Genomic DNA, 27,137 nt, shown 5'->3' on the forward strand with positions numbered 1-27,137 from the left:
GGTACACATCATCACTGTTAAGTTCTCATCCTTGCTGAGTTAAAGGACTAGCAAAAGTTTTCACTAAAACTTTTATCCTAATTGTGCAGTTGTGCTCACAAATTGCATAATTCCTGTATTTTAGGAATACTTACAGCTTCACATTGCTGGGAACAGTTCATCATTGTGAAATGCATGGCATTGTATCCTGTGTTCTGATCTTTTTCTTGTAAACATTGTACAGTGTAACAAAGGTCTCCATCCAAGTACTGAACTATTGACTGTCCAGGATTCAGTACTGTGACCTCTTGGAAGATGCACACATCATCCTTCTCTAAAATGAAAACAAATAAATGTCACCAGAGGAGGACAAAAAAATCATCAAACAAATTAACAGAACCACTGGTAAGACAAAAGTAGGGCAAAGTCCTATGCAAAAGTATTCTAACTTTTAGACTTGACTGTTTGTGGTTTAAATTACAAAAGTAGAGGGGGAGAAAGTATAATTCAACTTAAGAAAATCCTACAAAATGCAAAACTGCCCAAAATTGATAGTGTTCCTACAATGGAAGTAAAAAAAAAAAAAAAGGTGTTGTTCTTACTTTTAAAGAGTTCTAATATTTGACATTCAACTATTCTGCACATTACAAAATGTAGCCTTTCTGTCAATTAAACTAGTATGTCTCCAATTACCTGTAGGCCAGTAATCTGCTCAAGCTGTACCATAAATGTGTGCTTTGCTCCTTGAGGCAGTTTAGCCTGGGCTACTGTCAGGACTGCAGCATACCTCCAGCACCCTCGTGCACAGTGCAGCTGAAATCCAGTCTACCATAGGGTAGCTGGGTGAGGGAAGGGAGCAGAGGTCTGATCTTAAGACTGGCTTCCTACTTTTGTGTTGGCCGAACAGTTGGTTGCTCTGGTGTGGTGGTGTCTCATTTGTGCTTGAAAGTGGACTAGGAGCAGTTGCACTGCTCACACACAGTTGCACTTCACAACATGCTTTCCATATGCCCCTCACCAGAGAGACTGTACCTGACTCTGAAAGCATGGGCAGTTTTACAACACTCCTACATCCCACAAGAATTGACACAAAATAGATGGGCTAGCAGACAAAGCCTCATATCCAGAAAAGAGAGTATAATTGCATAACTAGGTAGACAAACATCAAATCAAGACAAAGGAGCATTTATATTTGAGAAGGTTACTATGGTCCTATTTCTGCTTTCTTTGCATGCCCTTTCTGCTGAAAACTAAAACACAACAACAAGGAATATGAAAAAGTTACCACAAATGTAGTGAGTGCATCCGCAAGCACTGGAAACACTATTATCTATTTTTTTAACTTCTCCCTGAGCATAAAAAGATAAAAGTTTGCAAAGTCATGTACAATGCAATGCTAAGCAGACAATTTTTCTCTAAAAATGTAAAATATTACTTTCATCTCTTCCTGATTTCATAAAAGAGAAAAATGTACTCAAGAAACAGTAGCACACTCAGAGTTATTCAATGTATTTATCTCTTTTTAAACAGAAAAACCCACTTCATTTTCTGTACAAGTGCATAAGAACAGCTGAGTAAATAAAAAGTATTTTGTTCCTGAGATACAAAGTCATTTCAATAATACTCATATTAGGAAAAGATAGCCTTCTAAGAATTTCCTTCCAAAAAATAAGTGAAATTCAAATTTAAAACCCCCAATTAGACTCTGTGTTATGCAGTCTTCACATATGGACATTTGATATGGAAAATATCATCACTATGGTTATAATAGGTGTTTGAACATTCATTCATAACTATTTTCCAGATCACAGTCCCTATTACAACAAACTACATGAGGAGGAACATATTTATGAATTCTCCTATCAGCTAAATTGAATAATGTTATATCATTGTCACCTAAAGCATAAAATATTAATGAAAAACCAAGTTTCTCCAGATATGGTAATAAAACTCATTCCTCATTAATTATTTTAAAAAATGGGAACTATTTCTGTAGAAAACCTTACCAGCATATTGTTTAGTGTCAACATTGAACAGGACAATATTACAGTTGCTTTTCTTCTTTTGACATCTTACAACACAGAAAGAAAAATTTCTCCATGGAATAGTTGACACTTGTTTGAATCACGTTCTTGAGCTGGGGACTTGGAGGCTGTACCACCCTGTCCATGGTCAGCCTCATCACCCTTTGCAACTAACTGAAACAAGGAATATAAAGGGAAGAGCAACAGGGCTGAACACCATTAATAAAAATATCTTAAAAATGCCACTTACCAATTTACAGGTCAGCATAGTAGCATTTTCACAATTACATTCTGAGGAGAAAAAAATCCACATGTTAATCAGTTAGCTAACTGTTAGCTTTAGTTAACAGCTGTGACTAAGGAATAAAGCAATAATTACCACAGTGCCATTCTGGACAACATTGCCCAAGTATTTTTTTCTTCACAGGTGTCATGTCATCTGTGCAAATCATAGGAGGCTCAGAACAAAGATTTTCATCACAAACTAAATGAGGGGAAAAGACACATATGAGAATTTACTTAAATTTACTTCATATTTTCCAGCTTACATTTCTTTTGACATACTATTTTTTAAATAATGTTATGTTACACAAATTTGATTGTGTTTCTTAAGCATCTGAATTACATTTGGAACTAAAAAAATAAACAAAGATTTTCAAAAGTGATTTTAGTTGCCTTAGAACATGTTTAAATTTTCAGAAAACATCACACAGGATTCATTTAATATTCTTCCTACTTCAGAATGACTTAAGATTATAACTAGTACCAAAGACAATTAAAATCATAGTCTTTGGAAAACACGGTGTTTTTTTTTCTTAGATACAAATGTGCTGTAAAGCACACTCCCACACACATGCCATCCTGAGATGACTCTAACAAGAAAATGCCTGCCTCTCTTATAAGAGGGGGCTTACTTTGAAAGAAGATCATACACTAAGATGTAGATCAAACCTGCCAGAATTTGGCAAAAAACAATGCCAAAGGCTTCTGCAGAAACTTTCACCTGGGCAAAAGTGCTAGTTAAAGGAAAGGACCAAAACACAGAAAAAACTGAAGTAAAAATTACTAAATTCCAAACTTTGTGGAAGACAATTTAATTAATTGAAGTTATACTGTAAGAGTGCAATAGGACAAGACTGCAGCAGCATAAGAATCAATTTAAATTAAGCAGTTATACTTGTAGACATTACTTAAGAACACATAGTACAATTTATGTGTTTTATGAGGCTATGAAAGGGACAAGGTTACACTGCAAATATTTTTCTTCTGGTTGCTCATTATTTGAAAAGTAATCAACCCAACAGTTTTTGGGACCCTTGGTCTGCTCCTTCCCCTGAAAGCTAAAAGTGCAAAGAAACTGCCTAAGCATTAATGAATGGTACCACAGAGGTACAACAACACAAAAGCTGTTTTATTAAATCTGTTGTAATATATGAACAATTGAATGCTTACACTCCAAGTATGGGATTCAGTTCCACATTAATATATCAGTATTTAGATCATCATGAAAATAACTATATTCTGTCTGGTGAACTAAATAACCTCTCCAGACTCCACTGACTAGGCTCGTTAGACTACCATTGAGCATACCAAGAACTTTGAATCTACCTCAAATAGAGACACCTTCAGTCAGACCTCTTAGTCTGTATCTGAAGCCCACCCTAAATGCTGAATCAAAAAAATCTACACACACACACACACACACACACACACACACACACACAGAGTCTGTCATTTTAACTAAATTTGGCAACATATGGAACAGACAACAATTACACTCACCACAGTAGTAATGAGGACAACAGTAATGTATGGTGTTAAGGTCTACAGTGAGAATTTCCCCTTCATCACACAAAGGAACAGGCTCAATACAGGATTCACAAACTAAATATAAAAAAAAAAAATCAGACATTTACAAAGTTTTAAATACTAAAAAGTTAACACATGTGAATTCCATTTAATAGACTAAATAACAAGTAATATTGTGTTTATTACTCATATAACAGAACTTTCATAGATTTTATACAAAAACTGTACAAAATTCAAGTATGATGTTCAAAATTATGTTGGAAAGAAAAGATCGTCAAACTCAAAAGTAATTATGCTCCAGTCAGCCTGATCCATATGAAGTCTCACTGACCTCTCCAAGAATTCCTGGCTTAAGTTATTTGGTTTAGAACTATTGTCTGTTTTTGTAATTTTTGACTATTCCTTAGTTCTCCATAAAAATATTAGAGGCTTCTTACCACAGAGATGTGAGAAACAACAGGGATCTTCCTGTTTTGCTTCAACAATAAATTGATCTTCTCTGCAGTCCAGCTGGGAAGCATTGAAACAAACTGAAGGATCACATTCTGTAGGATGCAAAACAAACACTATCATAAAAGGGGTCACTGAGACAATACTAAAAAGATAAAGAAAATATATTCTTGATCTACTTAGTAAAATAAAACACCCCAAATAGACTGTAAATCAGAAATGACACAAAACTCAAACACAAAAAAATATTGGAGAATGAGGACAAAAACCATATCCCATTGCCTGGTGTTATTTACGGTGTCCCATTCTGTTAACAGTCAAAACACCTTGTAATGTAAATCTTTTTTCAACATACAATGCAAGTATGGAAAACTTCCCAGTAACTGTGCGTTTGTATTTCCCTTACCACATCGGTACTGTGGACAGCAGGACAGGGGATGGTAGCCTACCACTAATTTTTCAGTGGGTTTGCATGTTGGAATAATGGCATCACACAATGACACGTTACATTCTGTGGAATAAAAAAAAAAAATCAATTTTATTGTATTTAAACAGATACAATTGTAAGTTCTATAGTTCAAGATATTTATATCATCTAGTACAGCGATCCACTAAATAAGAGCAGTCCAAGACAGCTTAAAGTGCACTCCATACCATCATGTAGACCTTTGAGTTCAACACAAGTAAGCAGGTATATCCCTCCTAAAACAGGTATTTACTTGCTCTGCTTCCTATACCTGAAGCCAACCAAAATATCCCACTGATTTCCCCTAAGCAAATTGACAATACAGCATTGGTTACAGGTATCTAATGAGCAAAAGCACCACATCAGCTGGACCATTTGTTCTCCTTTTCCTTGCAGACGTTAAGAAGAAATAAGTACATTTTGCTTAATGTTTTAGGAGCAATAAGTTTATTATTTTTCCTAACAACCATGGTTAGACAGAATATTAGTACGCAGTGATCAGCTCACAGAAAACTACATCAGGAAAACAGCAGTAGATCAGAAGATAGTGCTTGTCACACCAAAGCACTGGTAAGGAAAGCAAACAGGGTCTGACAACTGCCCCAATTACCAAGGTACTTCTATTATCAAATATATATCAATTTATTGAGATATACATATTATTGATATATATTCTAAATTCTATGCAAGAACTTAAAAAATAATTTTTTATAGAAGTTTTGTTTAACTGGTGAACTTCTAAGAAAAAAATTTATTTCAGCAAGTCAGTTCTTATATAGAAAAAAAGCCTGAATTCCTGGTCCAACCAACCACAAGTACCTAAAAATGACTTCTGAAAAATGTTACCTTGAATCCTGCCTAAAGTTTGTCAGCTGCCAGTGAATGTTAAGCACTTACCCTACACTTCTGTTACTGAAAACAAGTGTGGTACATACCACAAACTTTCTTGGGACAGCAAGCTCTCTCTTCAATGACACTGACAATAACTTCTCCTTCTCTTTCACAGACTGGTGGTGGATCCTCATTGCATTCAGGTTCTACAGCAACAATGCTTCCATTTTCTAAACATCCATACATGCAACAGCCTCTCATGGACCCATTCCAGTTCTCCCCAGCAGAGCGGGGTTGTCCTTTACTATCTGTACATGCTGGAAGAAAAATCCCATTACATCCCTTCAACAAGTAGACAGCTCCATTTTCTGTAAGCAACCATGAATTGCATAAAACTATTGCATAGAATAATACATCTGTCAAGCATTATGATAAAGGAATCCAAGGAAGGATGATGACCTTAAAAGCCCCAAGGAACAAATGCTTCACTATGGATGAAAATGGGTGAAGGCAAGGGACAGAACCTGCCCATACTATTCCTCCCTGAATACTAGAGGAAGAAAAGCTTCAGAGGTATGGAAGAATGACCATCATTTTTCCCCAACAGAAGTGCATCAGCACCGGGTCTTAAATCTGAAAGCATAAATCTGAACTGAACTGAAAGCATAAACTGCTGTATCTTGAGATGCAGCTAGGCTCTGTTGAATGGACCTCTACCAGATTCACACTTACTGAGGACTGGCACAGAACTTAAACTCTTACACTGAACTGTGGTTAATATCATCATATCTGCAAAACTGCTCTGTTCTGATGTACTTACTACATTTTTCTTCTGGTATACATAGGTCAGAGTCTGTTCTATGCAGAATGGTACCATTTTTACACACACAGTCTTCCCTCAAATAGGAGCAGGGAGAATCTTCATAGAACCATTTATTTAAGCATGTCTTGGCTTCACAGGGTTGCACACAAGGCTGGTATTCCTTGCCCTCAGGACAACTCAATGCTGCAAGAAATAAAAACAGGACATTGAGTGTTTCTGTTTTTCTTTCAGCATTTCATTGTATAAATAGCTAGTAAGAACAAATGATTGTATCACAGAAAGTAGTCATTTATACTTTTAACAGTACTTCAGGTAAGCAACTCATTCAACTGAGACTAAACTCATTCATGACACTTTGACTTAAAGAATACATCTTAAGAACTTGTAGCCCGATTTACCCATGCTGTGAGAAAATGAGATAGCACTTGCAATAATAATAGAAATGAGTATACTTTTAACTCATCACTAAACACTAAATCACTAAAAAACCTCATCACTAAAGACATGTGGTGTATAGAATATGGCTACATGCTTACAACAGTAATCAGCTGTCCTCCATTTAATGCAGATGTTGTGCTTGTTGCACAAAGCCACATATGCAGAAAGTGCATCACACTCATAATTCCAAAAATAAGTACTGTTGATCCACATCTTCTCACAAAATTCCTGTGGTGACACCTAGGAACATATTGCAATTGGGAACTAAAAAGTATAAGGTCTTTATGTAATTAAAATAAATCATTAATTACAGGAAATAATACAGCCCCAAGGGGGGAAAAGTGACTAGAAGTGCCTAAATTAAAAAACACCTTTTTTCTCAGAACACTCATTCTACAAAACTTAAACAACCAGAATTCTTTATGCTTATCAGTAAACACAGAACACAGTCCTAAGGAGATTTTCACACTACTTGCAAGAGCTTTTCAGTATAGCCCTGTCAACTAAAAGTCAACAATCTCAGCTAAACATTTCTGCTATACCTTCCATAAAATCCTGCTGTGAATGAATTATTTATTACTCTCTTTTTATCAGGACCTGATAGCCTATGTTACCAAGTCTAAATGCAGGTGATGCAACCTTTCTTACTTCTGTTGTTTCCTTTTGCATAAGTTCATAACATGGTGGAAAAGTCAGCTTTTGTTTCGTTCTGCCTATTCACTACTGTGCTGCACTGGTGCTACTCTCCCTTCTTGATTCCAAACTGCTTACCATTGCTCCCTCCCACTAAGTTTCTGCGGCAAATATAGCTCCTTCTTTTCAGAAGAACTCCCTTCCTTTTTTTCTATCTGGGAAAAGTGAGGAGTGGTCTTGGGAATTTGAAGGAAGGGGTTCAGCTGCCTGCAATACTTTTAACAGCATTTGTCTGTGATGAAAACCAAAGTGTAACACAACACAAAATAAGGGTGGAAAGGCAGAACAGCAAGAAGTGAATCAGGAATCTGAACACATCTCTGAGAAGAAAAAGACACTTGAGTAATTAATCCTTTTTATTTTTAATTAAGTGGGGAAAGTCAGACCTCAGAGATTTGGGATTTCCTCATTTTCTGTTCTGGGAAGCAGCTGTGCTGCACTACCCACCTCTAGTGGCAGGCTGCATGCTACAGCTGTATCTCCATTAGGAAGTACAGTTTTCAGAAACGAATTATAATGATTTTTGTAAGAAATGCTACCAAATTGTCAACATAAGAGTGACTAGGTCAAAATTTGTTTAACTGGAAATTTCTTTAGTCAGATAAGTCTCAGACTGCATGAGTCACTGTTGTATGCAGCAGAAACACAAGGCTTTCTGTTTCAGTGACCCCAAGCAAGAATTTAATAAAAACAACCCTTTTGGAACATATTTGTCTTGACATGATGATCTGGTGTCTCTCTTTTGAGAATTTCCTATTAATTATTTAAAAATAAATAATTTTTAAAACAGCGTAATAGCACAGGGATCAATATAAATGCGTGTTTACATTGGACAATGTGGCAAAAGTACTAAAGGTAACATGATGGAGGTATTAAAGCCACCCATTCAGTTGTTCAACTGAAATATGAAAATAAGCAGAACACAGCAAATGTGCATATATCTCTCACTCTTTTCTTAATTATACAACTTTTATTTTAATTGCACCTGCAATTTTTCTGATCTTTGTACTCACTTTCTTGTGACAAGGGATGAAAATGCTTCTGTTTAACAGTTCCATACAGTATGAGCAGTTATCTTCAGTACAGTTTCTTACTGGCCTCCTGGTTGTTACATCAAGTGATTTCTCAATTTCCCAACTCTTAATGAACATTTCAATTTCCTCCATATTTGTAACTATGCTCATGTTTTGCATTTTCAGGTCATCACTAGGATCTCCGTTACACACCCCTGGAGACAGAGCATCATATTCAAAGCACAAACAAAAGAAAAGTGCACTTAATAAGGTAAGATTAATATTGCATCAGGCTGACCCGTGCAACTTAGTCACCTGAGTTTATAAATGAAAGTAGCGATACGTCCACTGTAGTTCCAACCTTCTGCTTGTGACTTTAGTTCTCACCTCAATGGCTAAGTAAAACAAGCAGATCATGCAGTACAGCTAATTATACCTTTCCTAACAATTAATTAACTTTTGAGAAAAACTGCTACCAAAGTGTGGTGTTGAGTGTAGCAAACTCACTGATATGGCACTAGATTCTGATCTCATTCTACTGAACAGCAGCCAACTCCTTGTGAGTAACTGCAGAGGCTTTCAAGTTAACTGCTTGTCACCGATTATTTGACATGTATTGAAATTTAACTGAACATTCTAAATGCAAGAAGTTGTGAAAAGAATCTTTTGATGAACAAATTGCTTTCTCAAGAGAAAATATGGTTCTTACTCTATTTATTAATACAAAACCACTGGAAAAAAAACCCCACTCAGACCCCTGACATTCATTGGCTATCTGAATTCATTATTGTAGGTATTCTGTTGATTCATCAATTAAATTATGATTCCTATAAGCACATAATAAGTGACTAATGCCAAAACTTTAATCTTCATACTAGTGGTTTATATCTCGGAAACGATCAGGCAAAGTCTTCTATCTTGCTTCCACTTTCCCTCTGCACCGTTAACCCCACACTAAGCCCTTGCCTTTGTGCTTCCAGCCCTGCAGTCTAATGCTCTCCAGAGTCCCTTGTTAGAACTGGGCTAGCTTGGTGTGACAGGCTGTTATTCTTTCAGACAGCATGGAGAAATACAGAAGATGGTATTTGCATGATAAGAAGCATTTGACAGTAGCACAAAATTCCACTATTCTTAACTCTTTTGCTTCTTCCTGCAAATCACTAACTGTTGGAGTTAGAATTTGTAGGGTCATATTATAGAATTACAGAATCAATACAGCTTTTAAAAATGAAGCTGATGTACCAAACAGTCACACAATTTTTTCTATTATGAAAGGGAGAGGACTGAAGAATCCCCATCAGGAATTAACAGCAGAGAATAGGAAAGAAGAGCTAAAGAAGATTTCAGATTTTCCTGCAAAATATCAAGTAAAGCAGCACTTTAAATTGAAGTTTGGATCTGTCTGCAAAGTCTTCCTCTTTGTATCTTCTCAAGGCACAAAGAGCAACTCTTCTATGACTATTCTATAATTCTTCCTACATTTGATCTCATTTCATCCCACTCTTTCAGCATGTATAAAGAGGATGGCACGATACTAGGAAAAGATGCAGGGCCAATATTCGTGTTCTCTCCCTAGATCTAGGAGAACTTTCCTTTTGTTCAATCAGAATATAGCAATTGATTTTAAAGATTTGATTTATTTATAATTAAAGCATATCTGAATCGCATTGTTTGCTTTTAAAACTAAAAGTGGTTTAAAAGATCATAAAAAGTTCGTTTTCCTTTTCAATGTGGGGTAGACTACATAAAATTACAATGTACCAGAAAAGGAACATTTATGATAGAATTAAAGCAATTCTGAAATACCTGCTTACACTTCTCCATATTATTCATTCAGGCAGAGTTATAAAAAGGCTATCAGGGAAGCCTGAAATATGCTAAATTTACCATCATTGTAATTCAAGTCTGAGACAACTAAGCACAGTTTTGGACCCTAGATTCAACCTCAAGAGGTCTAAATTCAGATTCACTATCCTCAGGAGACTTGACCCCTTCCCAAGATAAATCTTTTTTCAGTATTTGCGTAGCAATAAGCTGACATTGCTAACAACAGACAGTTACTCTTTTCTCCATAATCACTGAAATATACTGTCACTACCTGAACTTCTTTAGCAGCCACTTCTCCACTGAAAATTTTTTCCTTTTCTTTGCTTCACTTCAACAATATTCTTAAAAACAGGCAGAAATAAGTAATTTTTTAAAAGCTATTTAGATACAATGTGCTGATCACTACTTGTTCTAAAAAGTACTTTATTAGCATGCAGTGCTTTCAAACCAGAATGATTAATTTATTGGTATTAATTAGCAGTATTTCACAAGCCCACATCACATAGGATTATCATCATAGCCAGTGAGAGTCACAAGGAGAGTTATAAGGACAGCTGGTCACGGACACAAAAGAGAGTTGCAAATTTCAAATGGGAAGTTATTAAATAAGAAAAAAATTGTGACCATAGCCTCACCACAAAGTCCTTCTGTCTCCATCGATGTGTTAGAGTGCAATCCATACTGTATATCTATGATGCCTGTAACATGAGCCCACTTGATGCTAATACCAGCTGGGGTATTAACGACATACATTGCACCAGTATCCTGAATACTCAGTCCTTCTTTTGAAAATGGTAATGGTTGAATTGCAGAATCCACTACTACCTAAAATAAACCAAACACATTTTAGGAATAAAAACAGATTGCAATTATCTATTCTATATGTATTCCTATTTAATAAAGAAAGTTATTTTTTTACAGCCTCTGCCACATACAACAGTCACAGTGCTTGCAACACAGAGCTTCCCATCAGTGTCATTTCCTATAACGGCACATGAAGTAGGCATGAGAAAAAAAATCTTTTCTAATTAAGGAAGGAATAAATCTTATTTATCATGTATTGTATTATAAAACAAAACCTCATTCCAATTATTCAACATTATCTGTTCTGACTTGTAATTGACTAGTAGGAAAGGCAGATTTAGTGTTTATCCCATCTTGGAACACTTTTTGTTCAGTTTTAGGGTTTCTGAAAATACAATCTCAAGTATAACTTCTTTCGAAGCTTCTTTAAAATCTCTAAAGAACTTTAAAGTGTTATTTTGGGTAAATGACAGATAAGTGAAGCACAGTATCAGAAATGTATATTGTTTTGCTCCTAGGATACCATAAATTACTGGGAACCTGAACTGCAAAACTAGTCCTAATCCTGTAATATATAATTTTAATTCCAATTTATTACATTCTACAACAGAATAGCTCTCCAGCTATTATTTAAGTGTACGTACTGTTGACATATACTTACTTTTCTTGCTAAGCGATTGATAAGTATTTTACATGTGGATGTTGTGACATTTAATTTCTTAAAACAGAGCCCTGAAGTGCTTGCAGGTGGAACCTTGAAAGAAAAGTAACAAATGAGTTTAATTACTATTGTTTTTCTAATTCTGTGCCAGTGTTATTGGGAGTTTTTATCAATATATGTAACATTAATGCATTTTATAATTAGTAAAATAAAAAGTACTTACTAGTTTTCTTATTGAATTTGCACTCTGGAAAACATTAAAAAAAATTAGAAGTGCAATGATAATCAGCAGCATTTTTATTTATCAAAAATAAGTTGACTATTTTCTTTGTCTTTGAAGTTCTTCTACAATCAGCTAAATAATTACACTAATTTAGTAAATTCCTTATAAATAATAAAAAATACACACTTCCCAGCTAAAGTAGTGCACATGCTGAAAGGCTCTTTCAAAAAATATTTCTTAAAGAACTACAGCTATGGACTTCTAAAGCTCATCTGCCTATATGTTCTACATTCCCAACTCTAGACTGTAACCAAGAAACAGCGAAGAGAGCAATTTAATAGAAAACCTCTAAACTAGTGCATGACTGTTGTACTTAAGAGTCTTAAAGTTCAAGTATACAGTTGCCCAGTGAGAGTAAATAAAGAGGGATGGGAGGGAAAGAAGCCTGTTGAAGTTCCTCATCAGTAACTTGTTTATCCACAAACCAAGGACGGAAACAAGCCAGTTGATCAAGGGCTGCATAAATTATGACTACAGGCAATGCAAAGGAAATGTATTTATAGGTTCTAAGGATGAGACTGACCTGACCTTAACTGGCAGTCTAAAATAAAGTGGTCAGATCCCCTCCGTAGGCAGTGCAGAGTTAGACAACTACAAAGAACAACTCACCACAGTAATCCCAATGTCATTAATACATTCCCAAAATAACTACAAAATATCTTTTGTGACTATTCAAAATATTTTAATATTTTGACCGTATGGTAAAGTATAAATTCAAGGCCACAAGAAGACTTGTGCGTGAAGAGCCTGAAAGCAGACATGAAGATTCAGAAGTTATGGCACCTCTTCTAATTTATATGTAACCTACATTTGAATTTCCTTATAACATAACAATTACTATTTAACCTGAGACAAAATACTTTTATCTAGACAGCATGATTAAGCATGCTCCTTGAAAATTAAATAACTTGTCAATTTTCAGTGGGTATGGCTTTTATATCTAAGTTTTAATTGACATATTTTCACAGAATTTCATACCTATAACAAAAAAATTCAAGAAACTATTACAATTATTGCACAAATGCAAGAATCTTACCTGATTAGCAGGACATTTTTCAATATGAGCAACAATAATTTCTCCTGGTAACTTGACTAAAATGTAGGAAGCCATATTGCAGAGGGCTATGTTGTTTCCATCAAATGTAATAATACTCAGTTCAGACAGTACAGAACATTGACCTAAAAAAGTCATTTAATGAGGTTAACACAAAACCAAATACAGGACATTTCTAAAACCTTTCAGTTCTAACATTATTTTCTTTCACATATGCGTTCATATATATATTGATGACCTTGTTCTGCAGACAGCATATTGAGCCATAAGCAGAACCAAGTGTTTAGGTTAATCAGTGGAAATATCTTGACCTACTGTTGTGTGCCCAAGATAGGGAAGAATGTATAAAATGGTGAAAATTTTCACTTAAGCCAATGTTTTACAGGCAAAGTCAATGAATCTGTACAGCATGAGCTAAAATATATGCATTAAAATGTTCATATTTTTGAGATACTGATAACAGGGAACTTTTCTGTCCAATCTTGAAATGAATATAAAGTGTAATATGGGTTTCATTAACCAATGACCAATTACCATTGGTTAATTACCATTAATCAATAACTGCAAGGTTTAAATATTACTTCTCTTTCGCCTCTTTTTTTCCCTTGGCAGACACTCATCTGCCAGTTTCTGCAGTTTCTATGCATGAGTAAAAACTGCAATTAGAGTAACTGAAATTGAGGGGTTCTGTCTTTCAGAAAATGCTAGCAATTTTTTTTTCTTCACAAAATGTTGAAATCTTACTTTTACTGATAGAAATTTTGAAATGTCTCAGCTGGAAAACATTGATGTTCATGCGGCAGATGTCATTTCAATATTTTCATTCAAAACAAAATATTTTGATTCTCTTGAATGCTATAATATAGTGTGGTTGAATGTCAATTCAAATATGCCAAAACATTCAGTATATTTGATTCTGTTTTGCTTCATTGCAGTATTCAACCTCATATTCCCACTGGAATAAACCCTTAATTTATTACTTGAAATGTACAGACCAAGACACTATATTTTATTAAAAAATAAAACAGTGACTTACAGGGACATTCCCATTCTGGACAACAACTATCAGTGTTAACTTGAACAGGCATTCCTCGAAAACCACAATCTGGCTTCCGCACATCCTTAGGGCAGTTTCTTGAAAGATTGTATAACATCCAACCCATATTGACACATACATACTGGCTACATTTGTCAAGAGATTCAAGGTATCTTGGCTGTCATATAAGGAAAAAAAACAACCAGAATCAGCTCTAAGTTCATTGCCCTTATGAAATCGAAACAATTATTCATCCATTTCCCTGCTCTGAGAGAATATCAGCATATCTACCTACCCCTCATCAGTTATTTTGGAATTATTTGCATTTGTGTGGTTGTAACAGGCAGCAACAATACATGTTCCATCTAACAGCACGCCTGTCCTGTTCCATCTAACTTTGGTGGAATACCCTACAAAAACCATTATCCATTGAGGATATGCATTATAGTCAGCAATAATTTGAAGCATTTTAAGAAACACAAAATCATGCATTCCCATGAGGTTAAACCATATGTCAAAGAAACAAATGGGAAAAGGAAAGACAGAGTGAGATTATGCACAAACCCAAAAATTCCATGGATCATGGCTTTTTCTGCACCTCAGTAATATATTTAGCTATATTTAGAACAAGCATATAGCTTTAAACCCTTTTTTTTCAGAGCAATACATCCAAGCTGTAGAACATACCGGGGTAGTGTAAGAGCAACAATAAAACTATCTTCTAAGAATAAGTGTGTATTTAAAAATATACAAATTAAATAGAAAATAGGAACTATTTAAAATCTCTAGTATTACATACGTAGCATAACAGAATAGACTGAAAAGTAATATACAATTTAACATACAGGGACAAGTAAAACTGATCATACCACACACTCAGATGATGTAGACATCAGTGTATGCATCATTGTACCAAAGTAAGCCTTGTCAGCTACAGTTGTTGTTTCTGAAGAGGAAAGTAGAGCCATTCCACCACTAGAATGAGACAAACCTATTTTAGTTCTCTCTGTGGCCTCTGCTAAACTAAAATAATGTTTAATCGGTTTCTGTGTTGGGATTTTGGACCTATCTGATGTTGTTAGACCTGGGACTCCAGAAAGAGAGATATTTTTTACTGAGGTTGTATTTCTTGAAAAAAGCGAACTCTGGACTGCAGTTAATGGCAAATAAGGCAGGGAAGATTTGTCAGTTGTGGTTGCCTTTATCTTGGTAAAATTTCTTTGCTCATATGAAGTCTGACCACTTTGTGAAATTTCCACAGCTCTCTCATAAGAGGTTGAGTATTTAACTTCTGAAACTGCATATGAAGTACTCTTCATCTGTGATAATGGACTTGTACTACCAGTTGTTTTCATTACAATAATTTTCGGAGTTTCTTTAGTGCTCTGGGAAACTTGAGTTACTGCAGTTGTAAACAAAGATCTGTGTGTTTCTGTGGTGGTAAGAACTGAAGCTGAAGTCGTATAAAAATCCAAATCAGCAACAAAAGGATCAGTGGTTTTTGTAGTAATCCTAGAGGTTAGAGTAGTGCCTGAAGTAACTAATAAACTGGCTGAAGAGCTAGGTGGTATTTTTGCAAAAATATAAGGTACTTTTGAGGATGTGGCATTCACTGTTGTGTTCATGACCATTGGTGTAGTGGATTGAGTGATGATTCCAGCTGATATGGCTGATATTTTTCCATCTTCTTCCAAAGAACTTACCGAAGAACTCTGCTTTCCTAGAGAAACATTAGAGATATGAGTGGTCTTAGGAGGAGGTGAAGGCATAGAGGGCTGGCTTTCTAAAGTGGCTTCAGAAATTTTAGGCATTAGTAAAGAGGGCTTTAAAATGGATGATTTTTGTGCTGCTGAAAGGTTGGTAGAAGGGCTTATATTCAAAGTGAATTTAGAAAAATCCACACAAGTCAGAATGTCTGTAACTGGAATTTTTGACATTCCTTGTGTATCTAGAGATGAAACTGATTCTTGAACAGTAATTATATTTTGTGTTAGTGATGAAGTGCTATCTACTGTGAGAATCAATGAAGAACTTGTAGTCTGAAATGTCACATAAGATGGTACTGATGTTGATGACAAGGTTGTAAATAAAGATGATGACCTTGTAAGAGAAGGATCTTTAGGAATGAAAGTGCCTGAACTTTGAGCCACAGGGTCAGTTCTCAATTCTGTATCTGAACTGCTTGGGTACTCTGTAATTTCTAAAGTGGTTACTGATGTAGCATTTAAAGGTAATATCAATGTCCTGAGAGGGAAGACTGTAGACATAATGGATTTCATTGGCTTTTTAGAAGTGGATGACACTGAAATGAGTGTGCATAATATACTTATTTTCTCTTGAGGCTTTACTTACTATAGGCACCTGAAAGATTTTGAATTGAGTTGAGGAATGGAAGCTGCAGAAGATATTTTATAAACACTTTTGGAGGCAACAGTGACAGCTGCCATAACTTTGGGCTTTATGGAGGTAATCAAGGAATGCACTGCTATAGATACCGTGCATATTACAGAAGGAGTTGAAGAAGTGTTTATAGGGATTTGAGAAGCAACTTGAGGTGCAGATACAGTCATTACTGGCAGAGCAGCATAAATACTGCCCTTTTTTAATGGAGATGCCTGCTTGGGAACAGTCATCGAAATTTGCACTGAAGATAAAAATGGCTTTGGAGAAAAACTAGCTGCAGAACTCGCATTTAATGATATCAGAGAAGTTTTAGACAAGGGCTTTGCTGTTTTGAAATATGAAACTGTGATCAATTGAGGAAAACTTATCTCAGAGCTAGCAAATCCAGTAGTCATAGGAATTTGAGGACCAGTTGAAGTCAGTGCAGAAAACCATGTTGGGTAAACTGCAGTTTGATCAATGCAAGACCTCGTTCTAACAGACGAAGCAGATATAGGAGAAGTAGATGTGCTTAATGTCAACTATGGACCTAGAAGAAATACAGGTCTTGTGAAAGTTGTTCTGCCAGCCAGCAAAGCAGACAAAGACACTTCAGAGGATATTTCAACTTCCTTAAAATTACTTACTGAAGGACTCTTACCCTTCCCAATCCCTGCAGACAGCTCAGAAGTGACAAAAGATGGGTTGAAGGTTAAAGTTATTAATGCTGAGGTAGGGGAACTGTTCCTAGCTGAGTGGTTGGTGTTTCAAGTGAAAATGGAACTACCACTAGGGAGGTGGGTGTTAATAAAGCAGAATGTGTTGGAATTGGACTTGCACTAAGCTGTTGGAGTTGCTATTGTAATAGGTAAAATTAAAGATGTATTAGAACTGACAGTATGTGATATGACTGCTTATGCTTGAAGAAGAGTTGGAAAATATGTTGAAGAGATGAGTTTGGAAGGGACAGTAGAGCTGGCTGTGCTGTGAAGTACATCAGAAGGGTTCACTGTACTTGGTAATGAAAATGTTGAATAGGTGGCTGCATTAGATGATTCCAATGAGTAAAAGTCTGTAATGGACTGTGCTGACATATTCATTCCCCTTAAAGTTGTGTTTGCCTCCATGGTTATTTTGTCTGTCACGCCGATATGAGTTGGTTCATTCACCAAAGTAACAAATAAAGGAGGTGTCTGAGGAAATCTCTCCATGGTAGCATCCGTGTGAGAGATTAACCATGAAGGTTTTGTTCCAATTTCTGATCCTGTAGGTGTCACAGGTATGCCTAAAAGGAAAAATGCATGTTTCACTGTCTTTTATGGATTATTAGTAAAGCAAAAGATCAACATCTATCTCTACTTAAGTCCCATTTAAATATTAGCAAATCAGAGCTTGCCAATGATTCCAGGTAGCCTGATGACTTTGAGGAACTCAGATGACTCAATTTTCAAATTTTCTTTGCAAATGAAGTAGTTAATTTTTTATTATTAGTGAAAATCTTGATTTTGCAGAGCAGTTTTGAAACAACAAAGGGATACCATAGAAAATTCAGTAAATCCAAAACAGTAAAATATTTGGAATAAACTTTTTACTAGTAAATATCAAGCACAATGTATTTGACTCAAAAATTGTAAAATAAGACATAGCATTAAAATTTAATTTTAATATTAAAAGAATACTGTACCCTCCAAAATAAGCAAGCAATGTGGTATTATTACACACTAGAACTTATGAAATAGATGTTTTGAGTTTGTTAGTGATGTCCCGCCATCTGAAAAGAATGAACTTTTTGCTACAGCAGTATTTCTTTCATTTGGGATCTTTCTCTTACATGTGTATAATACACTAGCATTATATACTCAAACACAGTTGTCATGAGTATAACATCATGTCTAAAGGTTATATTTAACCCACAATTAGAGAAATTAAAGAATTCAGTTTTAAATATAGCTTGTTTGAATGTAGAAGCTGTATTTTGGAATGGACTGGGAATGGACTGGGAATTGAGTCTATGACAATCTTCAACAGACAGATGTTCTGATAAAGCACTTAGTTTTAAAAAATGAACACTTGATTAAGCCTTTTCTGGGATCTCTAGAGTAAGGTATAAGTTTAGACCAGTATCATAAAATATACTTACAGTCTTCTGGATAAACACATCTATGTGTGACCTCATCGAGGATCATGTTTTTGGGACAGTATGGCATGCATCCTTCAACCCTATAAAATATTTTATAGTCAATTCTGAAGCCACAGGGGAAGTATAAATTAACTTTTAATTATTTTATTTGGAAAAAAAAAAAATCAAATGTCTCCCCTATCAAAGCTCTGAGAACTTTCTAATGTAATGGCAAACACAGAATTTTGAGGCATTTTAAGGTCAAAACATTATTGAACAGCACAGTTCTGTTTCTAAATTGTTAATAGTCGATTCTTTTGAATAGGCTGATGAACATGATAGCTGCTTCCACAACCAGGTTGAAGCTTAGATCCCTAAGCAGAAAGGTTTTCCAAAAATCATGAATGTTCATTTGAAACATTAAAATACTTAGACTAACTCTATAGAAAGTCTTTTGTTGTATACTTTCAGCATAGGAGAGTGTAGAGAAGTCCATGTATTCCCATATTTTTTCATTTTGGGGGAACTTTTTAATAAGAAAATCATGGCATTACCAACCAGTGTGCCCATATGGAAAACACTAAGAATACAAATACAGAAAATTAGCAATATTATTAATATTCCAAACCATAAGCTGCATATGCCTAGGGAGGTAGTCTGAATTTCAAAATATCCTTTCTTTTCCAACACACTGTGTCTTCAGTTTTTAGGTATTTTTTCTTTTAGTTTGTAGTCTGGTTCCATAGATGCCAAGGAAGAACCACGGAGACAGGAAATCTCGTCACTAACACACAAGCTAATATCACCCGTGTAAAATCACTCTATGGCAATGACTACCTCTTAGTATACAAGTTCCCTCCTCTTACAGGAGAGGGCGCATTACTCCCCTACTTTACCTACAGTTTTTGATTTCCTTCACATAAACACCAGAAAGATGTAGTCATTTTATCATCACAGGATGCTGGTTTAGGATGTGAATATAAATCCACAGAAGGAAATAGCCTTCATTTAATTTTATAGCTTTCTACTTAACCACTACCAGAAGCTAATCCTCTTGGCTAAATACTAACCCTCTTGTGTTGAAGTATCGCATATAAACAGGAATATATACCGTGGGAAACAAGAGGCTTATTACAAATATTTTTATATGACTTGTGAGAGTTTCTCACAAGAGTGAAACTGAAATCTGGATGAGTAAAAATGAATGGATATTGCAAGTGCAGTAATCTTCATAAAGCATATGGTATGCATATTACAAAAACAATACAGTAGCAATATGAGCTTAATTTTACTTACGGAGGAAGGAATCTACATGCTATTCCTTCAGGATCGCTACATGTCTTAAAACAAGGATTGGCACAAGACTCATATCGCCATTCACAGATCCTTCTATAAGGCACAGAAGCACTAAGTTCTGAGAAAGAAGGAAAGGGTATTATTTATTGATTGTATAGTCAATCAACCATAAATTTATAGCCTTTTCTATACCATACATTGGGATTTTCAGATAGATGAAAAAATGGAAGTCAAATAGACAAATTCTTCAGAACTTTCAAATAGGTGAAATTTTGTTCAATTTCAAGTATTTTAGATTCATTCAAGTTAGAAGACACTTCAAGCTTCAACAATAAAAACAGCTACTCTTACAATATATTCTGTTTACAAACCTTAAAAATTAGTTGAAGATAAAGAAGACATTGTTGGTTGCAGAAGCAATACAATTACCCAATTTATTTAAAAGATTAAATATCTATACACCACTAATGAAATATTAACATGCATCATTTTCTGACATGTGAATTTCATTTTGAAAGTGTAAACAAATGAAAATGTAGTTCAAAGATAAAGTGACCATCATCTGCAAAAATTAAAAAAAATAGCATTTTGAGATGGAATGGAAGACAAAGAAAGAAAGGAATTAAAAAAAGGATAACAAAATTTGTTACTATTGCTGATGAAAGACAAGTGCTCTGAAGGCAAGCAGAAAAAGAATACGTACCCCTGGGGATTATGCATAATTTACCTTCAATGTTAAAGCTACTGAAATGTTTGAATTCTTCTGAATCATTGTACTTTGCCACTTTAACACTGGATGAGGTGAGAATGATGAAAAAGCCTTTTTTACTGTGCAGTTCAAAGGCACTGAGCCCTGGACTCCAGAGACCACGGTGGTGGAAGAAGGTGGCTCGTCTCTGAAAGGAGGCACTTGCCTGCCACTGTTCCAACCCAATGGTTTCATTGCCATGTACGTACAGAAAGTAGTTTGGTCTTTCAGCAGATTCCAGGGAAACAAGAGAGAGAGCTTCCAGAGGAGAAAAAAAAAATAATTATAGTAAGATTTTCACAGAAAACAACTTACAATTGAGATTAAATTCTAGATATTGGCTTTTAAGTGGTTCCTTTTAAACACCCGCTTTTCACAAAAAAATATTTCAGGCTTATGTTACACAAAAGACTGTTGGAAATGCAGTGCAGAGTCTAAAAGAGACTGATCATATAATCCAGAACCACCAGGGAGCTAATCAGTTAGATCAAAACTACATTCAGCCTACTGCTAACAGCCTTCAAAATTATTCATAAGCAGACTTAGACTGGAACTTGCTCAAATTGGGAGTTTTTTTCTCAAGTTTGGACAAATGTCTGACAACTTAGGGGTACCCAAATTTCATTAGTAAATAACATCAAATTGTATGAACATGCTTGACTTCATCTTGAGGTCAGGGGGTTTTTTACATACAGTCATATCCAGTAATACAGTAAGAAAACCTGTTGCCAAATAAGAGACTTGACCCTCTATTTGCTCTACCCATGCCAGAAATCAAAAGTGAAGAAAATTCTCTGAAAATGAAAGAACTTGATTTTTAACTTGAATAAAGTCTTAAAGTGTCTTTAATCTACATGAATACTATCTCATTCCTCATGGATATGAAAACTACCTGTGTACTGCATAGATATAATGAATATTTTACTTCTGCTTTACATCAGTTGGAGAATTGACAAGACCAATTTAATTCTTTTGTTCTATGCATTTTTCATTTCAAAATCACATCTAAAAACCTAATTTCCCCACTGAAAAAAATTCAAATGTTTTTAAGCTTATTTCACTTTCCTGTGAAGACAGACCTTTTCTACTTTGAGGGTTTGGGAATTTTTTCAACAAATTAAATTATGTGAGAAAACAATAAAAAAATCTATATTGACTTACTTGACACAAATGGCATATATGTGAAGAAAGGAAAATACATACAGAAGGAAAAATATTTAAACATATTTATTTTTGGCTGTATAGTCTGGGTAAGTCTTAGATAAGTGAAAAATAGAGCTTAGGAATAGCTAAGAAACTATCTTCTACATTGTATGCTTACTAACAATGCAGAAAACAGACTGACCATTCTAAGTTGCACATTTTATAGTCCAGTGAAAGTAACAAGTAAGAAGAAATGATAAAGTAGAATTGCTTTTACTGGAGACAAAAATATCCTGCATTGACCTTCAGTGTTGATAATTGCTATATACATGTGCAAAATTTTTTCCAGTTATACAAAGTAATTTTTTTTTCATAAAGGTATTTTATTCACTTGGGTATTTTTTATTATTTCTAAAACAGTCTTTGAGAAGTCAGCTTTAAATCTGGCAGTGAGGTTTTCTAATATTAAAAAAAAAATAAAAATTAAATTCCTCAGTTTTGAAGTTGGCCTCTTCATCCTCACTTATTCTAATAACTAAAAATATCTAGACTATTTTGTGAAATTTAGAAGATGCTGCAAAAATCATTCATATAGTTTGAGAAGTATATATTGCCATTAGCAAAACTGCTGAAAACACTTACATAAATCTTTATCTTTGAAAAGACCTGGAGTTATCATGAAACTGAAAATTACATTTCCATATGCTTCGGTTCTAGGCAAAGGAAATATCCTTCTACTGGATACATTAGCCCCGATAATCGTGTCATTTGCTCCAAAACTTGCCAAAATATAGGGTCCTTCACCAAGACCTAAGGGAAGAAAAATCAAATAGAAAAAAAAAAATCCTCATTGCATAATATACAAAACTTAAGTCCTAATTTTCCACTTGTTTTCATTTGATAGTGGAAACATGCATAATGCTGTCCTTAACTTTAAGCCTGGTAGGCAGCTAAGCACCACAGAGCTGGTCACTGACTCTACACCCCCAAAGAGAATCGGGGGGAAGAACTGAAAAAAACTCAGGGGTGGAGATAAAGACAGTTTAATTTGTTTTGGTTTTTGTTTTTAATAAAGGAAAGAAAAAGAAACAAAGGAAAACAATTGCAAGAAAAGTGACGCGAAAAACCCAGTTCCTCACCACCAGCCAATCAATGCCGAACTGGGCCCTAAGCAACATATGCCCCAGTGTATTGGGTCTGGCTGAGCTGGAGTTCATTTCCCCATAGCAGCCCTCACAGTGCTGTGCTTTGTATTGGTAGCCAGAAGGGTATTGATAACACACTGGTGTTGTGGCTGCTGCTGAGCACAACACCAGCACTGTAACATTCCTTCCTCAAGCGAGAGCAAGATCCTGGGAGGGGGGACCCAAGTAGGCCAGCTGACCCAAACTGACCAAAGGGATATTCCAGACTATATGACATCAGCTCAGACATAAAAGCTAAGGCAAGGAGCGGGAAGGCAAGGATTCATTATCTCCCACAGCTGCCTGCTGAAGAACCATTATGCATGCTGAAGCCCTGCTTCTCGGGAGTGACCAACCATCGCTGCTCATGGGAAGTAGAGAATAAACCCTGCTGTCTTTCACTTCACTTCACTTTTGCACACACAAGATTCCACTTTGCTTTTGCTTTAAAGAAACTGCCTTTTCCCAGCCCATGAGTTCTTTTTCCACCTTACTCTCTCCCCTGTTGGGCTGGGACGGGAGCGATAGAGTTGCTGGGTGGGCACCTTGGCATCCAGCCAAGGTCAACCCACCACATCCAGAAAACTTCCCTCACAGTTTTTATTGCTGAGCACAACATCATATGTTCTGCAACATCCCTTTCATCAGTTAGGGTCAGCTGTCCTACCTGTGTTACTTCCAACTTCTTGTGCATCCCCAGCCTGCATGAGAAGCAGCATGAGAAGCAGCAAAAGCCTTGGTACTGTGTAACCAGTAACTAAAACACCATTTTCATCACAAATACAAAATATATCATCATATTAACTATACAAAGAAAGTTAGCTCTATCCAACCCAAAAACAGTACTCCTTCCTATTTTTTCACAGAATTGTAGAATCGTTTAGGTTGGAAAAGACCTTTAAGATCATTAAGTCCAACTGTCAACGTACTCCTACCACACTGTTCACCATTAAACCATGCCCTCAAACATTTTTGAGTAAGGTAAAATTCCCCGCTACAAAGTAATTATGGAAATTCAGTTATACCTAGCAAAATCTACATGCTACTACTCTACTGGGCCAGACAGGAGGAGAAAAGAATCATCTCTATATGATGCTCATTATAGGATGTAAGTTGCTAAAAAAAGATAAATTAAAATTTACATTCATATCATTGCATTTAGTCAAGTTTCCCTTTCCTTTCAACATCTTGCTCCCTACAAAACATGTGCACAGTATCCAAATATTAGAGGGGATGACACAGGAGTTCATTTTATTAAATCAGTACCACTCTCATTCTAAGGTACTGTTCTTTTTAGAGTACAGTAGTTGTGAGACTCATGCATACATCCCATAACATATTAATTTCAAAATATTGTAGGTCCCACTTCTGAAATTTACAGTACATGCATAAGCTAACATCCTCCTAGAGCTTCTCCCTGACTTCAGTGATATGCAAATGGTGGATTAATCCACCCACACATTGAACATTATGAGGTTATTATTTGAGGTATTAGGGATTACTAAGATCATTCAACACAGCTGGGTCACTGACCTTTACTCATTAAAAATAGAAGCAATGTTAAAACTACATACATCAAGTCCAAGAGAAAGCCCATAAATTAATTCAACTGAGTTTTTAAGGCAGGAATATCAAATACTACATACCTTGATTGTAATATTCACAGTCATAAGCTAAAAGAAAAATAAAAAAGGTACATTATTTTTACAAAGTAGCAAGAGAATCCATGCATATTTGCATCCTAAAAAATGTAAAGTTCACTTTCAGCAGCGGAAGTTTCACCTTCCACAAGATATTTCAGCCAAGGATTTTATTTCCTTAGGCTTTTGCTCAATGACATACAGCTGTATTTAAGTAGATGTGCCGGGACAGCAGACCTGAAGCATGAAATATTCTATAGCCAAGAACTCTTCTTGATGCCAATGAAAAGAAGAATGCACTGGATCTCTTTGCAGCCCTACACGGAGCACTGGATGTACCCCAGATCTGTTACAAAGGTGCCTTTCCAGTAGTCTCTGCACTAGCACACCCTGAGCACAGTCACCCCTCTTCAGTAAGACAGCAGGGTGTATAAGGCTAGCACAGCTAACACACAGACAGTCTGAAAAATGTGAAGTATGTTTATTATCTACCTATTTCTGTCATATTTTTCTAATTGGGCAGCAAAAAGGCCAAAGGCCTCAGAGATGAGCTCTGGTGCATGGCCAGCCCAGATACACACCACAGAGCAAAGGAGATCGCCAGTGGATTGCTGCTCCCTGCTGGCAGCACTTGTGGGCATAAGCTGCAATACTGGTACACAAACACTCGCAGTCCCCACCAAGATTGCAGTTGCATGTATCTGTGTGACAATTTTTGATGAAAGAAGTCACATCAATCTGTAGGGGGATAAAAAAAGGAAGAGAAAAAGAGGTTATTTAAATGCCTAAGCTGTTTGAATTTGTGTTGTAGCATTTTCAGCAGAAGTTATACTTCTGGATTGACTGAAAGAATTAAACAAAAAAATAGGGTATTTTCCAAAGTTTGGGCATATTCCTACACAAAAAGTACAGTTTAAATGATCAGCTTATACCTATGTTACACGACAAAAGAAAATTTCAGCCAGTGACTACCAACAAACTTGTCTGTCCACACGCCTGCTGTTCATCAATTTTGGACAGTATATTGAAGATGGATGTTCTGCTTTTTTTTATATGGCAAATACTGCCATCTATAGTCATCCTGTCAGTTTTGCATGAAAAATAACAAAGTCACAGCTACAGCTATGATTACCAAGTAATTAAAGTAATAATTTGCAGAGAGGGTTTTGCCCAGAGAAAGAAAGCTTAAGCACACTGGTGACATTTTGCAAAAAAATACTTCTGCACTTATCAAGATTTTAATATAATTTACCCCCAAAACTTCATTAGATCAGAAATCCATATCCTCATTCTAAAACACTATCACATTATTTCATGGTTTTACATGATACATTGTTCCTTGAGTTTAAATCACCATTTTTGTAATGTTGAGCAATGTTTCCAAAACAGTGTTCTTACTCAACATGTGAAACGTTTAAAGCAATGCTTTTCTTCGGTTTAGTCTCTGGTCTAGCTCAGCTGTAAAGCACTCAAATGGCACACGTCAGATTACGGAAATACCATCACAGCAACAAAGCAGCACTTATCTAACACAGAGGCAGTTTCTCAGCTGGCAGTTGCTAGAAGCTGTCAGGGACTCGATCAAGATTGACTTTCTGCCTTCAATGGAGAATGACGCCATTTTGCTTTCATTCTTTTTCTTATTTTGAAAACAGGGATACCACTGAGAACACGGGGAACACACACGAGCATAAGTTCCACTGAAAACAACTGCAGTAGCTATGCAGGAATCACTAAACAGCAGATTGGCTTCAAAGACCTCAACCTGTCTCTCGTGCCTGCAGGACAGCATCTCTCCATGGGTCAGAAATATCTTGCTGTTGTGACAAACTGGGAGCCTTAGGTCAAAATTCTTACTGAGCTTAGGAATCATGAGGAAGACCTTTTTTTCTGCAAGTGTTGAGGCTCCTTAGATTCTGCTGAATTCAGTGCTTATCTGGGCAACTGCAATCCATCAGTTGCTGCCAGCCAGAAATGCAAGATTTTTGTCTCCCTGAAAACTGGGTTTTCCAGCCTGAGTTGAACTCTGAGGCCATGTGTCCCACAGGCAGGAGCTTCCCTCCATGCACGGCAGGATCCTCCATCACCCGCAGAGCAGGAGCAACAGTAATAGTGCTGCTCCAAGCACATCTGAAACCCACATTTATGTTTTCCGTCCTTTCCATGCCCCCAGTGTCAGTCTCTGCTTGGGCTTTTTCCTTGGCACCCAGTTCTCCACCCCTGTAGCTAGCAGTCTGTTGCAGATGCCCTTGATAGGAGGTCACTTTACATTGCATTTGCAGGAGCTGTATTTTCACATGCTAATAAATAGGTTTTAAAAACACATGAAAGATGTTTGCTTTACAGGCTGTCCCATAGAAGATACATATGCATGTGCAAAAATACTTGACTATGTTTTGCACCTGACATACATTTTTTAACATAATTATGCTAA

The 27,137-nt window shown here is 35.9% G+C and overlaps 1 protein-coding gene across 1 annotated transcript in view; it reads right to left on the reverse strand.

The window, feature by feature from the left end:
- OTOGL (otogelin like) overlaps positions 1-27,137 on the reverse strand; it is an 89,208-nt gene that overhangs the window by 10,381 nt on the left and 51,690 nt on the right. The window contains exons 28-51 of the mRNA XM_027666674.1: positions 25,285-25,441; positions 24,710-24,736; positions 22,522-22,689; positions 20,716-20,994; positions 19,989-20,106; positions 18,714-18,793; positions 17,589-17,858; positions 15,061-15,911; positions 14,192-14,369; positions 13,138-13,280; positions 12,042-12,065; positions 11,819-11,911; positions 10,989-11,178; positions 8,527-8,741; positions 6,919-7,060; positions 6,380-6,565; positions 5,664-5,876; positions 4,669-4,773; positions 4,250-4,357; positions 3,786-3,887; positions 2,383-2,487; positions 2,254-2,294; positions 1,265-1,328; positions 135-313 (exon numbers count right to left, since the gene is read on the reverse strand). Coding sequence (XP_027522475.1) covers positions 135-313; positions 1,265-1,328; positions 2,254-2,294; positions 2,383-2,487; positions 3,786-3,887; positions 4,250-4,357; positions 4,669-4,773; positions 5,664-5,876; positions 6,380-6,565; positions 6,919-7,060; positions 8,527-8,741; positions 10,989-11,178; positions 11,819-11,911; positions 12,042-12,065; positions 13,138-13,280; positions 14,192-14,369; positions 15,061-15,911; positions 17,589-17,858; positions 18,714-18,793; positions 19,989-20,106; positions 20,716-20,994; positions 22,522-22,689; positions 24,710-24,736; positions 25,285-25,441 — 4,038 coding nt within the window. The remainder of the gene's footprint in view (positions 1-134; positions 314-1,264; positions 1,329-2,253; positions 2,295-2,382; positions 2,488-3,785; positions 3,888-4,249; positions 4,358-4,668; positions 4,774-5,663; positions 5,877-6,379; positions 6,566-6,918; positions 7,061-8,526; positions 8,742-10,988; positions 11,179-11,818; positions 11,912-12,041; positions 12,066-13,137; positions 13,281-14,191; positions 14,370-15,060; positions 15,912-17,588; positions 17,859-18,713; positions 18,794-19,988; positions 20,107-20,715; positions 20,995-22,521; positions 22,690-24,709; positions 24,737-25,284; positions 25,442-27,137) is intronic.

This window comes from Corapipo altera, unplaced genomic scaffold (genome assembly GCF_003945725.1).
Source record: "Corapipo altera isolate COAL_440 unplaced genomic scaffold, ASM394572v1 1, whole genome shotgun sequence".
NCBI lineage: Eukaryota > Metazoa > Chordata > Aves > Passeriformes > Pipridae > Corapipo > Corapipo altera.